Source organism: Lathyrus oleraceus, chromosome 4 (genome assembly GCF_024323335.1).
Source record: "Lathyrus oleraceus cultivar Zhongwan6 chromosome 4, CAAS_Psat_ZW6_1.0, whole genome shotgun sequence".
Lineage (NCBI taxonomy): Eukaryota > Viridiplantae > Streptophyta > Magnoliopsida > Fabales > Fabaceae > Lathyrus > Lathyrus oleraceus.
The window spans coordinates 9078561-9095473 of NC_066582.1; the positions used below are offsets into that span (position 1 = coordinate 9078561).

A 16913-nucleotide genomic window follows, 5' to 3' on the forward strand; every position below is an offset into this window, starting at 1 on the left:
ATATATTAATATTTTATTCATATTAAATTTTATATTAATAAAATAATAATTTTAGTGTTTTAAATTAAATTTGATATAAAATAAAAAAAATTTAAATTAAACTTATAATTTAAAATGATAATTAAAATTAATCTCAAATACATGATATATAATTAAAAACAATAAAAATAAATAACATCACATAATTAATCAAACTTAAATTTCGTCATCTTCCAAAACGTTCCCAAATATATTCGACTAGATCTCCTTGAAGTTTACGATGAACTTGTTTTTCTTGAATACTTGCTCTTCTTTGTAGTCTTGTTGCAAGATTCGGATGAGGACCGCTAAATGTTTCAGTTGTTGAGTTATTGATATCCACATTATCATAAGAGTAATCAAAATTACCTCCATATGTATGTCGTTCGTCTTCCACAATCATGTTGTGCAATATGATGCAGGCATATATGGTATGCTTGAGAGTGTCCATGTGCCAGGCACGCGATGGGCCACGTATAATTGCAAATCGAGATTGAAGCACTCCAAATGCTCGCTCCACATCTTTTCTAGCCGATTCTTGATGTTGAGCAAATAATTTTTTTCTTTTCTCCCTGTGGCATTAAAATAGTCTTGACAAATGTAGCCCACTCGGGATATATACCATCTGCTAAATAATACCCCATATTATATGGTGTCCCATTGATTGTATATTGCATATTGGGAGCACGTCCTTCCAAAATATCGTTAAACACGTTGGATTGGTTTAGCACATTAATGTCATTGTTTGAACCTGCAATACCAAAAAAAGCATGCCAAATCCACAAGTCTTGTGACGCCACTGCTTCAAGCATGATTGTGGGCTTACCATGATCACCTCGACAAAATTGTCCTTTCCATGCAACAGGACAATTTTTCCATACCCAATGCATACAATCGATGGAACCCAACATACCTGGAAAGCCACGTGACTCTCCCATTTGTAAAAGATGTTCAACATCAGTGTTGTTAGGCTTTCTCAAATACTCAGTGCCAAATACAACATTGACACCCTTAACAAATCTTTCTAAGCACTCAATTTAAGTGCTTTCACCGATTCGAACATATTCGTCTACAAGGTCAGCAGGAGACCCATACGCCAACATACGAATAGCAGATGTACATTTCTGCAATGGTGAAAGACCCATTTTACCAGTTGCATCGACCCTCATTTGGAAATATTCATCATGATTTCCAAGGGCATCTACAATTCAAAGAAATGCATGCCTATGCATTCTGAACCTTCTTCGGAATTGAACATCTGTGTATACTGGGTTTTCCGAGAAGTAGTCATTGAATAATCAATTGTGCCCTTCTTCACGACCTCGATCTACCGTTGTTCTTCTCTTTGGCCTAGAGGAACTTCCAGATCGACATTCATTCTGAAGTTGTTGTTCTTCATCACTGTCGTCCATAAATTCTTCTTCAACCAACTCCTAAAATTCTTGATCGTAATTATCTGAATTGTCTGAATCCATTTAGTGAGTAAAGAATGAGAGAAAAATGAGAAGAATAAGATGAGAATGAGAGAACAATGACATAAGTGGTAGTATATATAATGGTTTGAATAACGGCTAGTTTGAATAACGGCTAGTTTAAATTAAAGTGGTAGTTTGAATAATGGCTAATTTAAATTAAAGTGGTACTAATGACCATTTTACATAGGTGTTGATAAATTAAAGTGGTACTAATGACCATTTTACATAAGTGATACTAACTACATTCCATATTTTTTTTTCATCTTATTACAATATTTTTCATGAATATCTCGTTGACTATCGTTCATAATAGAAGTGTCTTTCATCATCATTTGCACTATCCTTAATTCTAGCTCGTCCTCCTTAGCTTGCGCAAGGCTGTCCATTGTTATTGCTCTTTTATTCTTTGCATCTTGCGTTGCATTTGGAATTTCTGATGCCTTACCCTTCCTTTTTGCTGCTTTTTGTCCCATTGGACGCTCCATTGGTGATGATGAGTTAAACTCATAACTTGAAGTTGTATCTGGGTTCTCCGATGATGCCCCACTAGCATAAGTCTTTGTTATTTTTGCAGAACTTCCAATCGATTCTTCGACGATGCGCCACTTAGCTTCATCTTTTAACAATCGCCATGCATACTCAAGATTGAATGTTGTACCTTGATCCTAAGCAAAAATAGCATGTGCATCTGCCATGACATCGGTCTCGGATGTCCCACTTTTCTTTCCTTTAAGAGCAATTTTGTAACACCCAACAAATTTTTGAACCATGCCATTTATTCTATGCCATCGATATTTTAACTGTCCCCCTAACTTTTCCTGCAATTGCCCACGATATTGGTTATAACTAGCAACAATTCTTAACCAAAAACTCTCAGCCTTTTGATCAACTCCCACAATTGGATCCTTTGAAACATTGAGCCATGATTGGATAAGTAGTATATCCTCTTCCCTTGTAAATTGCTCTCGAGATTTTTTTTTAACGACAACCCTTTCTTCTTTTTCAGTACCAACTTGAGTAGAAAATGGTGGGACTTGAGTAGAAAATGGTGGAACTTTAGTAGAGAATTCCATACTATTAGAATTCATTTGAGGTATTGGATACATATTTGGATTGTTTGGTGACGGAAGAAATATGACGGGGTTTGTTGGCATCAGTGGAATTTGAGAATTTTGAGGATTAGGATTTTGATAATTTTGCATGTAATTGAAAAAAGCTTGTTGATAATGAAAATGATTAGGATCCATTTGGCCTAAACAATTGTAATTTGAAGTAAAAAGATGAAATTTTGAGTTAAATATTTTGTAAAAAAAATGCTAATGAGAAAAAATTGTTGAAAAAAATTTAAAAGTATAGGAATAAAATGATGAAATAGTGAGAGAGAAATTTCAAATTGAAGAGAAAATAAAAGTGAGAGAAATTTGTGTTGGTAAATTTTTGAAAACCAAAATTATATTTATAATAAAAAATAAGTTAAAAAATAAAATAAAATAAGTAACCGTTGAACGACTAGTTTCTAAATTAAAAAATAGGAAAAAAGAAAGATTATCGTTGCTTCACATTACGCTGCTCCCCACGTTGGCATATGCTTGAAACGAGAAAAAGTGAAAAGATGGGTGCCATGCTGGCAAACCCATTGAAGGAACCACCCGTGGAGGTGGTCTAAGTGTGCAAAACGAGGAGAATTTAATTTGATACCATCCAATTAAATATGATATCCTAATATTTGGTGTGAATAAAAACAATATTGTCATTATAATAATTTTTCACTCATTTTTAAAATTTACAATTTTCACGTACACATTTGAATCCTTCGAAGAGATATCGAAAATTTCATTTTTCTTATTGGAAAATTCAAAATCAATATATTTTTCTTATCGTAAATTACAAAATTTGCGTGATTTTGTATTGAAAATTTCAAAATTTTCCAATGATAATGAAACCATTATAATCGAAAATTTCAAAAATTTCGAGACAAAATCACCTACAAATTTTCGGAAATTTCAAAATTTTCGATAGTTATAAAACTTTATTTTTTCTCGAAAATTTCAGAATTTTTGATAGTGATAAAACTTTGTTTTTTATCGAAAATTTCAGAATTTCCGGTAGTTATATAAATTTTATTTTTTACCGGATATTTCAGTATTTCCGACAGTTATAAATTTTTTTCCATGTCTTTTGCAGTGAAACAGAGGCAAGGACAACATTATTGCAAGCAAAGCGATAGATAGTGCGGCAGGCCAGGCTAGTGCTGTTGAGGCCGAGTCTTCTCAGATACGGACTGGAAGAGTGGTTCTAACCAGTTCACACCGAAAATGGTTGGCTGAGTAGGGTCAATTTCACACACCCTGTAGCACCCGACGTCGACTGGTTAGATCAGTTGAGCTACCCAAACATGAGGTGGCAGATGAGATGGTCCATCAAGATAGTGTTGTTGCAGATGGGATGGTTGCTGATGAGGTTGCTGGTGAGTGAAGGAGAATTGCCATCCAAGGCGCAGCGGAATTTTAAAATTTCTCCATTTAGTGATCCTTACGAATGGGCATGATCAGTGATAGAATCGTTACCTCTTGTGGCGATTCAAACCTTTGGTGCAGATTTCTTGTAACGATCAAAACCTTGGATACAAATCCACGGAGCGATCACGAACGTTGAACGATGACAACGTCTCTACTCAGTCCACACGAACGGGTTCCTTCAATCTCAGTGCTAGCTGGTACGAATGAAGGCTTTGAGTGAGAGAGAGAGAGAGAGAGGGAAATGAAACTCCAAGTCTTCACTTGAGTTTGAGTCTCTGAGTGGAGTGACAATGCTTCTACCCAAGGGGTTCTATTTATAGAACCACTTGTGTGGGCTTCAAGCTAAAAAGCCCACTTAAGTGTATTTTGGCCCATATCTCATAATATGCCAAAATCACTTAAGTATTTGGTACCTTACCATATTTCGTATTCCACTTAAGTGCACCGTACCTTACGATGTTCCTTAGTTACTCTATCTCTCATCAATCCGTCCTTTGTGTGTGACCCTGTAGGTTTTCGTGACGTTGGCAATTATATTAAATCACGCATTTAACATAATAAACAGTGAGCGGTATCTAGCAACACATCACTGCTACCCAAGACACGAAAATGTCATGTGATATGACAAAACCTCCTGTGATAATAATTATGTGTATAATTACCCCTTTGCCCTTATGTCTATATTGAACACAAGGTATAAACCGTGTCATCCTTTTTCAGTTCAATATTGAGCCCATAGACATTTATCCTGTTACGCAGGATGGGAAAATTCCATCTAGGACACTCATGTCCCTCAGCATGCTTCGTGGAGTACCCATCAACTGTCTTTATGGTTATCCAGTTACGGACAATGTTGGATTAGCAATAAAGCACTCGACTCTACATCTAGGATCCATAGTGGTTTCAGATCGAAGAGTGGTATACACTATTATCACCATGAGAATAACTTATGACACTTTGCATAACTTTCTATATAGTATTCTCATAGCGGGTCAATCCGGTATAAATATTACTCCTAATATTCATACCTATGTTTAAGACTTGATAACTCTTTATCCATGATCCATGAGATGTGATCATCAGTCTACAAACATAATAGTCTTAATGCTTTAATGTTATCCCACTTCACACTAAAGCTTGACTACGGATACTTTAAGAATAGTGTCCTTATGTTTAATGTGCTCTCATGATTAAGTCACACTTAATACATTAAACGGACTATCTATTCCAGGGACTTTATTAATCAACCAAAATAAATAAAATGCCTTTTATTATTAATAAATAATTCGATACAAGTACCAAAAGTATTGGCCTCTAGGGATTACACCAACAATCTCCCACTAGCACTAGAGCCAATCAGGCATACCCCTTATGCCCATTGATCTAGTATGGCCAGCATGCTTCTGCTGCGCAAAAGGCTTTGTCAGTGGGTCAGCTATATTGTCAAGTGTAGGTACTTTACATATTTTCACATCTCCTCTATCTATTATCTCTCGAATGAGATGATAACGCCTAAGTATGTGTTTGGATCATTGGTGAGATCTAGGTTCCCTAGCTTGTGCGATAGCACCATTGTTATCATAATAGAGAGCAATGGGATCCACTATGCTAGGGACTATGTCAAGTTCACTAAGGAACTTCTGATCCAAACAACTTCCTCTGCTGCACTTGAGGCAGCAATATACTCGGCCTCAGTTGTAGAATCAGCAACTGTATCTTGCTTTGAACTTTTCAAGCTCACAGTGCCACCATTTAAGCAAAACACATAACCATTGGAATCATCCATATTAAAGCGTCTCAGCACTTTGTCTATGTACCCTGACTTAGGCCAAGCATTTTGTGATCTATCTCTATAGATTCTGATTCCTAATTTATAGGCTGCTTCACCTAGGTCCTTCATAGAAAATCATTTCCCCAACCAAGACTTTACTTGTTGTAGGGTAGGGATATCGTTTCCAATGAGTAATATGTCATCTACATATAATACCAGGAACACGATCATGCTCCCACTAACCTTCTTGTAGACACAAGGCTCATCTTCGTTTTGATGAATCCATGAGTAATACATCACCTTGATCAGATATCCATATATCACAGGTAGGTGACGTATCCTCCCTGACCTACGTTGGTCTTGTTCTACTTGAGCAGGTTGCTCTTACACAACTATTTGTGTTTCCTGCTCTTATTCATCCATAGGTGTATCGATGCTTTGTGATTCTTGAATTTCTTCAAGCTCTACTTTCCTCCCACTGGTTCCTTTGGAAATAAAATCCTTTTCTAGGAAAACTCCAGTTCGAGCGACAAACACTTTGCCCTCAGAAGGATTGTAGAAGTAATACCCTCTTGTTTCTTTAGGATACCCCGCAAATGAGCATTTGTCAGATTTGGGCTCAAGCTTAGTTGAAATTTGTCGTTTCACATAAACTTCGCAACCCCAAATCTTCATGTAAGACATATGTGGTTTCTTACCACTCCATATCTCATATGGTGTCTTTTCAACCTTTTGGATGGAACACGGTTAAGTGTGTAAGCTGATGTCAATAGTGCATGTCCTCAAAAGGAGTTTGGAAGATCGGCGTGATTCATCATGGATCGGACCATGTCCAACAGGGTTCGATTTCTTCTCTCAGATACACCATTCCATTGGGGTGTTCCAGGAGGAGTTGGGATAGGATCCCACACTCTTTCAGATGGTCATCAAACTGTAGGCTTAAATACTCACCACCTCGATCTGATCGAAGAGTTTTAATATTCTTACCTAGTTCGTTTTTGTACTTCATTCTTGAATTCCTTGAACTCTTCAAAGGACTATGATTTGTGTTTCATTAAATACACATAACCATATCTACTGAAATCATCAGTAAATATGATGAAGTACTAAAAACCTCCTCTGGCTGGCATATTCAGTGGTCCACATACATCAGTATGTATGAGGGCCAAAAGATCATTAGCTCTTTCACCTTTTCCTGTGAATGGAGACTTTGTCATCTTTCCAATTAAACAAGATCTGCATGTCTCATATGATTCATAATCAAAAGAGTCAAAGAGTCCATCTTTATGGAGTTTGGAAATGCGTTTCTCATTTGTGTGGCCTAATCGATAATGCCAAAGGTAAGTTGGATTTAACTCATTAGGTTTCATCCTTTTAGTATTAATGTTATAAATTGACATTTTAAGATCAAGGACATATAGTCCATTGTCCTTTTGTGCAGTAGCATAGAATATATCATTCAAATAAATTGAACAACAATTGTTCTTTATTATAAATAAAAAACCAAACTTGTCCAAACAAGAAACGGAAATAATATTCATGCTAATTGCAGGTACATAATAACAGTTCTCTAACTGAATTATTAAACCACTAGGTAAAGTCAATACATAAGTTCCTACGGCTAAGGCAACAACCTTTGCTCCATTTCCAACTCGTAGGTCGACTTCACCTTTTGCCAATTCTCTACTCCTTTTTAGTCCCTGCACATTTGTACAAATGTGAGAACTGCATCCAGTATCTAATACCCATGATGCAGAAGTAGATGAATCAATAACAAAAATACCTGAAGTTGAAGTCTCTACTCCATTCTTCTTATCTTCCATGTACTTTGGGCAGTTTCTCTTCCAGTGTCCGGTCTTACCGCAATGGAAGCAAGTGCCTTCTTTTGCTATGCCTCCACTAGGCTTTAAAGCAGCAACGGTGGGTTTGGGTTTGGCAACTTCCTTGCCTTTCCCTTTATCACCCTGCTTAGTGGGCCTTTTGTTCTGTCTCTTTCCATTTCCGATCATCAGAATGGACTTCCCTTTTGACTTCAGATTCTGCTCGACAGTTCTTAACATGGAGAGCAGTTCAGGAAGAGATTTTTCCATATCAATCATATTGAAATTTAGGACAAATTGACTGAAACTATCTGGCAACGATTGCAAGATCAAATCAGTCGCAAGTTCCTTTTCGAGGGGAAAACCCAATCTCTCAAGATTTTCCACATACCCAATCATCTTGAGCACATGGGGACCTACAGGGGCTCCCTCAGCTAACTTGCCTTGAAAAAGGGCTTTTGAAACTTCAAACCTCTCATGCCTTGCTTGCTCTTGATAGAGCATTTTCAGGTGTTCGATCATATCGAACGCTGACATGTTCTCATGTTGCTTTTGCAATTCTGAGTTCATGGTAGCTAGCATGAGACAAGCAGTTTCATTGGCATCATCGACATGCTTCTTATAAGCATCTCTTTCTGCCTTAGGTGCAGAACTAGGAGGTTCCTCTTCAGGAACAGGTGCCTCCAAGACATACAGCTTTTTATCATGTTTGAGGACAATCCTCAGGTTTCGGTGCCAATCCAGAAAATTTGTCCCAGACAATTTTTCCTTATCAAGGATTGACCGCAAGATGTTGTTAGAGGTGTTTGCTGTCATGGTAATCTACACAAGGATTAATGAAAATATAAGTATCATTGACATATTTAATTAGGCCTTTAATTAAACATGCTCCCACTATTTTACTCAAAACAAATGACCCTCATCATTTGATTCGGAAAATCCCGTTGGAAGATTTTCTAATGGGTCGAGATCCATATTTCACTTCGTTCTAAGTCCGCGTAGGCGGATTACACAAAACTAGGTTATTTAGGTAGGAACTCCTTCCAATTGTATCTCATACAATCTCGAAAATTTCAGTTGGGTGAATAACTCCTTATTCCAATCCATCATATGGATCATTCCCAACTCTTGCTTCTAAACATATATATAATCTTATTATAATTTGTTTAGTTAAGTTTGACCCATTGCTTTAACAGTTGGATATTACAATTATCCCATCGGACCTTACTAATATAGAACATGCACCTCGCGTAGGCGAAACCTACATTATTCGATACTAGTCTTGATGAGTGTTAAAACTTGGAAAGCATAAACTTAATATTTAATTTGAGGGAATTGGAATTTTTCTGATATAACCGGCTTATTTATCATATAAATCGCCTCTCACATGCATCAACATACATTCACATGCATCAACATACATACATACATACATAATGAAACAGTTATGGCCCCTAGCGCAATTGTTCTCCCAAGCCAATGAGAGAACCTAAGCTAACCTAACAACGATCTAAGCTTCTCCAAGCAAGATCTTCAAGGTTGTCCTCCTTTGGCACTGACTACTTTGCTTTCTTCATATCATTACATTACATAAAAGAAACTCGTTTTACATACGAGGGAGTGAGATGAGAAAAGAAGTTACATTTGGGAGATTAAGAGAGAGGCACGACACGCAGGTCGTATTTTAAAACCCAAAACAAAAATAAAGGAAGACTAAGGCCATAACCGATCACCACAAGACAATAATAAACACTTTATTATTATTATTATTATTAATTCCTTTAATTAATTAAAATCAAATTAAATCTCGACGACCGATCACCATATTTTAATGAACAATTCATTTAAAATCAATGTCGCTTTTCGCATCAACACTTGATACTTTTAAAGCACTGAGTTAGCCGAACGGGTGAATTTTGCCTTGCGTTAACCGGTTAACCATATGCGTTAACCGGTTAACATTGTTTGAAATCTGTTCAAAAATTATTTTCTGCCTTGCGTTAACCGGTTAACCAAATGCGTTAACCAGTTAACACTGTTTGAAAATCTCTTGGAAAACTGTTTTCCGTCTTGCGTTAACCGGTTAACCAAAAGCGTTAACCGGTTAACACTGTTTGAAAAACTCAAAATTTTTATTTCGTATTGCGTTAACCGGTTAACCATACGCGTTAACTGGTTAACACTGTTCCAAAAAGTGTTTAGAAAGCACAACTCTTGTGCAGTCATAACCCCAATCGCATAACTCTCTGACAACACAACCCTTGTGCCGTCACTAACCCTGATGCACCAATTTCAGACTGTCAAACACATCTCGATTGTTAATTCAGTATGATTGATCAACACATCATTGCTTCACCATACTAATGTCGGATCAAGAAGCAAATGACCATTGATCGCTCAAAGGAAAACAACCATTGAGTGTTTGAACGAACGAAACGAGAACACTATATCATATATAATGTATTTTGCATCAGGAATACATATATCATATATATATATAACTTGATCGATCTCAATTTAATCTTTGATTCATTCTGTCTTTAATCATATTATTACAGAACAAAAAAAGTTATCAGATTCATGGTTTCGTAAGTGGCTCTGATACCACTGAAGGAGAATTGCCATCCAAGGCGCAGCGGAATTTAAAAATTTCTCCATTTAGTGATCCTTACGAATGGGCATGATCAGTGATAGAATTGTAACCTCTTGTGGCGATTCAAACCTTTGGTGCAGATTTCTTGTAACGATCAAAACCTTGGATACAAATCCACGGAGCGATCACGAACGTTGAATGATGACAACGTCTCTACTCAGTCCACACGAACGGGTTCCTTCAATCTCAGTGCTAGCTGGTACGAATGAAGGCTTTGAGTGAGAGAGAGAGGGAAACGAAACTCCAAGTCTTCACTTGAGTTTGAGTCTCTGAGTGGAGTGACAATGCTTCTACCCAAGGGGTTCTATTTATATAACCACTTGTGTGGGCTTCAAGCTAAAAAGCCCACTTAAGTGTATTTTGGCCCATATCTCATAATATGCCAAAATCACTTAAGTATTTAGTACCTTACCATATTTCGTATTCCACTTAAGTGCATCGTACCTTACGATGTTCCTTAGTTACTCTATTTCTCATCAATCCGTCCTTTGTGTGTGACCCTGTAGGTGTTCGTGACATTGACAATTATATTAAATCACACATTTAACATAATAAACAGTGAGCGGTATCTAGAAACACATCACTGCTACCCAAGACACGAAAATGTCATGTGATCTGACAAAACCTCCTTTGATAATAATTATGTGTATAATTACCCCTTTGCCCTTATGTCTATATTGAATACAAGTTATAGACTGTGTCATCCTTTTCCAGTTCAATATTGGGCCCATAGACATTTATCCTGTTACGCAGGATGGGCAAATTCCATCTAGGACACTCATGTCCCTCAACATGCTTCGTGGAGTACCCATCAACTGTCTTTATGGTTATCCAGTTATGGACAACGTTGGATCAGCAATAAAGCACTCGACTCTACATCTAGGATCCATAGTGGTTTCAGGTCGAAGAGTGGTATACACTATTATCACCATGAGAATAACTTATGACACTTTGCATAACTTTCTATATAGTATTCTCATAGCGGGTCAATCCGGTATAAATATTACTCCTAATATTCATACCTATGTTTAAGACTTGATAACTCTTTATCCATGATCCATGAGATGTGATCATCAGTCTGCAAACATAATAGTCTTAATGCTTTAATGTTATCCCACTTCACACTAAAGTTTGACTACATATACTTTAAGAATAGTGTCCTTATGTTTAATGTGCTCTCATGATTAAGTCACACTTAATACATTAAACGGACTATCTATTCCAGGGACTTTATTAATCAACCATAATAAAGAAAATGCCTTTTATTATTAATAAATAATTCGATACAAGTACCAAAAGTATTGGCCTCTAGGGCTTACACCAACAGTGAGGTGGTTAGTGATGAGGTTGCAGATGAGGTGGTTCAGCCAAATGTTGTTGTTATTGTTGATCTGGTCCCATCTGCTACTGATGACACAAAGGTTACAGCTCCTCCGACCGAGTCGTTTGTGCTTACTGATTGAAATTCTAGTATGTAGATATTAGATGTCCTAAGAGATGTCGACATACTGATATCTGATTAAATCACATTGATAATATAACATATAGTTAAAAGTACAAAAAATAACAGAACACACAGAGTTGTTAACCCAATTCAGTGTACAACAACACCTACATCTAGGGGCTACCAAGCTAGGGAGGAAATTCACTAAATAATATCAGTTGGTAGACCTTCAGCAAACTATCTCCAATTTACAATCTACTCTATAATTACTACCCGTGCTTAACTTCTACCCAAGACACACCTAGGTATGAGACCCCTCTCACTTACCTTTCAATCACAATAATGATGAACCAATTCAATATTGAAAGATTCAGAAGTTACACTTCAAAGATACATAATCACTCAATGCTTAAAAGCTAATGAGTGATTGAAAGAACTTACAACTCAATAGAGACAATCCTACTCTTATATCAAGATGATATTAGAGAGGCTCACAATTAACATGAAAACACAAACCCTAACAACTCAGTAAACCAATATTTTTTCCGTACACCAATTAGGTTTGTGGCATTCTATATATAGCCAAAGTATGGACAAGATTTGGGCTTCAAACACGTAGCAAGACAACTGCAAAAGTCTGCAGAAACTTCAGCATAAAATTAGGTCTGCAATCAAGAGTTTCCTAAAATGTCTCAACATTTAGAAAAACATAATAACTTTAAATTCATATAGAATATTTGATTCCTCAATCTTGGATGCCACATAGTATTACTTAATATTCCCATGATATTCAGTAATATGTTAATCAAACAAACGTTACCAAGAGAAAACCCGTAACAGACAAAATGTCAGATCCATATGTTAGGACATCTTGTTCAACATGTTACTGCTAAGTTAGTTTTACCAAAATTACTTCTAATCACAATACAGAGAATTAACAATCTCCCCCTTTGGATTTTTTTGGCTAAAACAACCAAATAACCCTTGCACACAAACACCACACTCTAGGTTACAACAGAACTACATATGTTTGAAACAAAACCATCAAACACACACATCAGAGGTAAATATGCAATAATATAACAGACGGGTTCTGTACTCCCCCTGTCACACATAATCAGGAATTCCCCTCAAGGGAACATCCAAAACAAAATGACCTATCCAAGTTCAAACGTCAGAGGCATATGCAACAGAAGAAAAAATAAGCCTCACACACAAATAATTCCTCAAACAAATTGAAGTCAGGACATCATGTATGACATCTCTTATCAGCAGCCCAAAAGTTCCAGAACATGAACTCCCTTTCAAAAACAACCAACAGTTAGTGGTTAATGGTTAAAGCACATAGACATTACTCCCCCTTTTTAGCCATAATATGACAAAGGTAAGCAACTAACCAAAACATAGAAACCACATTCATAAAGTTAAGTAGCACAAACAAAAGAGCACACAAGGGTGCTAGAAATTTTGGTCTGAGACCACAAAACAAAATGACAAAACAACAACATTATAATCAGATATCTTCCTGACTATCTGAGTCAGTAGTAGCATACTCCTCTCCTTCAGCTTCTTCATCATTCTCAGTATCATTGCCACCAGCAAAGTCCTCACCATCAGCTCCAACATTATCATCACCATCAGGTTCAGCTTCCTTTTCCTCTTCTTCCATCAAAGCCTTGATCATTTTTTCAAGATTTATCTTTGTAGCAGTGCTAAACCAGATAGAGTCATCCAATTCTTTACACATCTCCTTCAGCTGTGCAATAACATTCTTCTTGGAAGTGGCAGGGCCAGATACCTGAGAAGATGTTATGACAATATCTGGAACATGTGTTCCAGCAAACAGTTTATAATGAAGGGATAAAGGAGATTCCCTTTTCTTCACACTATCAATAGGCAATAATATTCCAGGGTAATGGTTTAGAATTATCCCACAGATGAGTGAGGGAAAGCAGATAGGCATCTTCACAGCAGTTGAGAAGGCCTGCTTCAGAACTTGTTCAAAAATGTACTTCCCAAAATCAAAAACTCTTCTTGTTCCAATAACATATATAAACTTCCCAAGCCCGGTAGAGATGGTTGAAATGTGACTTGTAGGCACCCAATTGGCAGTCCCAATCCTATGAAGGATTGCATACTTAACACTCAGCTTCCCAACAGACAACTTTCCTCTGTTTGGCTAGTGTTTCACCTGCTTGACAGTTATCTCCTTGCACACCTGGTCATCCATAACCTCTAGCTCAACCTTAGGTTCTTCAGTTCTTCCCAGAAACTTGTTGATCACAGTAGGATAAAATGTCACGACATTTCCTCTAACATATACCTTCCTATAGTCTGCACTCTTCACATCATCACACCTATCAGGAATGGTCGCCACAAACTCCTTGACTAGACTTTCATAGCAAGGGCCAAACTTTGTGACAGTTTTCATCAAACCAACAGCTTCTATAAGCTCCATAACCTCCTTACATTTTAGGGTATCCTTACCCAATTCCCTCTCCAAAGCAGTCCTCATTTGAATAACATACTTCCATATTTCAGCATTCTTCCTATAATGTAATGACACATTGTCTAGTGGAGCCTCGGGCACAACAACATAAGGCTTTTTTGTAGCAGATCTTCTCACAGGTGTGATGTCCTGGACATCATCTTCGACCTCAAACTCAGAATCACTTGAGGAGACAACTTTCCTCTTCCTTGTAGGTTTAACAACTTTACTCCATGATCTAGCAGGACCAACAAGAGATTTTCCTTTGGAACTTCTAGAGGGAGTGCTTTTATACCACTAGATTTTCTTTTTATCTCCTTAGAAGGAGGGTCTTCAAACATTACAACCTTTCCTTTTCTTCTCTGAAGTCTCTTGGCTATACCAAGAGTCACGATGTTGGTAAGAGGTTCCTCATCAGAAGTTAGGTCATCAATATTGACAACATAATCAACCTTCTTCTTACTTCTTCTTTTATGAGATGCTTGCTCAGTGACACATTCATCATCCTTCTTTTTACTCATTCTTTCACAAGAAGATTGCTTAGGGACACACTCATAAGCCTTTTCACTAGAATCACCATCGGGGCTAGTTTCTTTTTCCAAAGATGTTTGAACATCCGGCAAAACATGTGAATCCACTTCCTTCAACACAAAGGTAACAAACTTATGAAGTTACTTATCAATGGCTATCCTTTCCGCTTCAGTTTGATTCTCAGTGACACCAGTAAGCTTAGTGGAGTTTCTCAACTCAGAACCTTTAGACCTAGAACCCTATTCAACAACAGTCTTATCTTCAACAAGGATTGTAGGCTCAGAAGAAGAAGACTTACCAGAAGTCTTGACATTCTTTGAAACAAATGGTGTTGCTTTCTTCTGACTGTATGGATGAATCGTGGATAAGGGAGCAACATCCAAGATAAATTAATAATTTGGAATGGTTCATCTGCCCTAGCAGTTGGAGATGATGATCCACTAGTTTCAATTGAGACATGCATGTGCTTGGGTGAAGATTGCTTCGACATCTTGGGTAACACTTGACAAAGATGGAATAGGGAAAGATACGTGAAGAAGGTGAGCACAAATTTCTGGAGAGGGACGAAGCATTTGAATAAAATGGGTAGCGTATTTTGTCTAGAAGGATACACAATGGAGTAATGGGCTTTGACAAGCGTGTCTAGTGTAATGATGAGAGTTAAAAACTTGTCTGACACACTTAAATAGATGTAATTGCTATAAATTCTCATTAACACAAATCCCAAGTTTTCCTTTTAATTTTTCAAACTGGATTGCATCCAAGGCTTTGGTAAAAATGTCAGCAAGCTGATTTTAAGTGCTAACATGCTCAAGTGTTATGACTTTGTCTTCAATAAGTTCTCTAATAAAATTATACCCGATGTCAATGTGTTTAGTCCTACTGTGATGAATAGGACTTTTCGAGATATTAATAGCACTCAAGTTGTCACGGAATAATGTCATGACATCTTGTGTGACATTATATTCAGTCAACATTTGTTTCATCCATATTAGTTGAGAGCAACTGCTACCTGCTACTACGTACTCAACTTCAGCAGTAGATAGGGATACACAGTTTTATTTCTTGCCGAACCATGAAATCAAATTGTTTCCCAAAAAGAAACATCCTCCAGAGGTACTCTTCCTATCATAAGCACTACCAGTCCAATAAGCATCACAATACCTCACTGACATGGAATTTGAATCATGAGAATACAACATTCCATAATCACATGTACCATTCACATACTTCAGAATCCTTTTTACTTGATTGATGTGACTCACTTTGGGTTCTGCTTGATATCTAGCACAAACTCCAACGACAAAAGTTATATATGGTCTGCTTGTTGTAAGGTATATAAGACTACCAATCATGCTTCTATATAAACTCTGATCAACACTAATGCCCTTTTCATCTTTAGATAACTTCAAGTGAGTAGGAGCAAGAGTTATTTTATGACTAGCATTCTCCAATCCAAATTTCTTCACAATATTCTTTGCATATTTGCTTTGGCAAAGAAAGATGGAGTCTTCAATCTGTTTAACTTGGAGTCCAAGAAAGTAAGTTAATTCACCTACCAAACTCATTTCAAACTCAGATTGCACTTGCTTGACAAAATGTTGGACCATCTCGTCTGACATCCCTCCAAATACAATATCATCCATATAGATCCGAGCTATCATAAGTTTTCCATCCTTCTCTTTGACAAAGAGAGTCTTATCAATTCCACCCTTTCTATATCCATGGTTGATGGTAAACTCAGTCAACCTTTCATACTAAGCTCTTAGAGCTTGTTTTAAACCATACAATTCCTTCTTTAGTTTGAAGAGATGATTTGGGAAGGTAGGATCAACAAATCCTTTTGGTTGTTCAACATGCACATCTTCATTTAAATATCCATTTAAAAAGGCACTTTTAACATCCATTTGGAACAACTTGAACTTTAAAAGACATGCCATTCCAAGTAACAATCTGATAGATTCCAAGCGAGCCACATGCACAAATGTTTCACAAAGTCCACTCCTTCCATTTGAGTGTATCCTTGAGAAACAAGTCTGACTTTGTTTTTGGTAACAATACCTTGTTCATTAGACTTATTCTTATACAACCATCTAGTACCAATAACATTTGTCTCTTCAAGTCTTGGTACCAAATCCCAAACCTCATTTCTTTTGAATTGCCCAAGTTCATCTTGTATAGCATTAATCCAAAA

The 16913-nt window shown here is 36.9% G+C and overlaps 3 protein-coding genes across 3 annotated transcripts; all 3 read right to left on the reverse strand.

Moving 5' to 3' along the window:
• Positions 1–205: 205 nt before the first annotated feature.
• Positions 206–1978, reverse strand: LOC127135730 (uncharacterized). The gene is made up of 5 exons (XM_051062372.1): positions 1765–1978; positions 1124–1219; positions 932–1042; positions 658–769; positions 206–590 (listed from the first exon to the last, which is right to left on the reverse strand). The coding sequence occupies exons 1-5, from the start codon at positions 1976–1978 to the stop codon at positions 206–208; spliced, it is 918 nt and encodes a 305-aa protein (XP_050918329.1).
• A 180-nt stretch (positions 1979–2158) lies between these two features.
• LOC127135731 (glutathione S-transferase T3-like) lies at positions 2159–2740 on the reverse strand. The gene has a single exon (XM_051062373.1). The coding sequence runs from the start codon at positions 2738–2740 to the stop codon at positions 2159–2161; it is 582 nt and encodes a 193-aa protein (XP_050918330.1).
• A 13037-nt stretch (positions 2741–15777) lies between these two features.
• LOC127135732 (uncharacterized mitochondrial protein AtMg00810-like) lies at positions 15778–16365 on the reverse strand. The gene has a single exon (XM_051062374.1). The coding sequence runs from the start codon at positions 16363–16365 to the stop codon at positions 15778–15780; it is 588 nt and encodes a 195-aa protein (XP_050918331.1).
• Between the last annotated feature and the right edge of the window lie 548 nt (positions 16366–16913).

What these genes read in the sequence shown, in the direction of transcription:
- LOC127135730 (XM_051062372.1), bottom strand. Translation starts at nt 1,978, where the DNA reads ATGGAGCGTCCAATGGGACAAAAAGCAGCAAAAAGGAAGGGTAAGGCA. An exon ending in AGAGTCACGTGGCTTTCCAG is followed by an intron (nt 770 to 931) that starts GTATGTTGGGTT and finishes TTGGTATTGCAG; the next exon opens with GTTCAAACAATGACATTAAT. An exon ending in GGGACACCATATAATATGGG is followed by an intron (nt 591 to 657) that starts GTATTATTTAGC and finishes TTAATGCCACAG; the next exon opens with GGAGAAAAGAAAAAAATTAT.
- LOC127135731 (XM_051062373.1), bottom strand. Translation starts at nt 2,740, where the DNA reads ATGGATCCTAATCATTTTCATTATCAACAAGCTTTTTTCAATTACATG.
- LOC127135732 (XM_051062374.1), bottom strand. Translation starts at nt 16,365, where the DNA reads ATGGATGATATTGTATTTGGAGGGATGTCAGACGAGATGGTCCAACAT.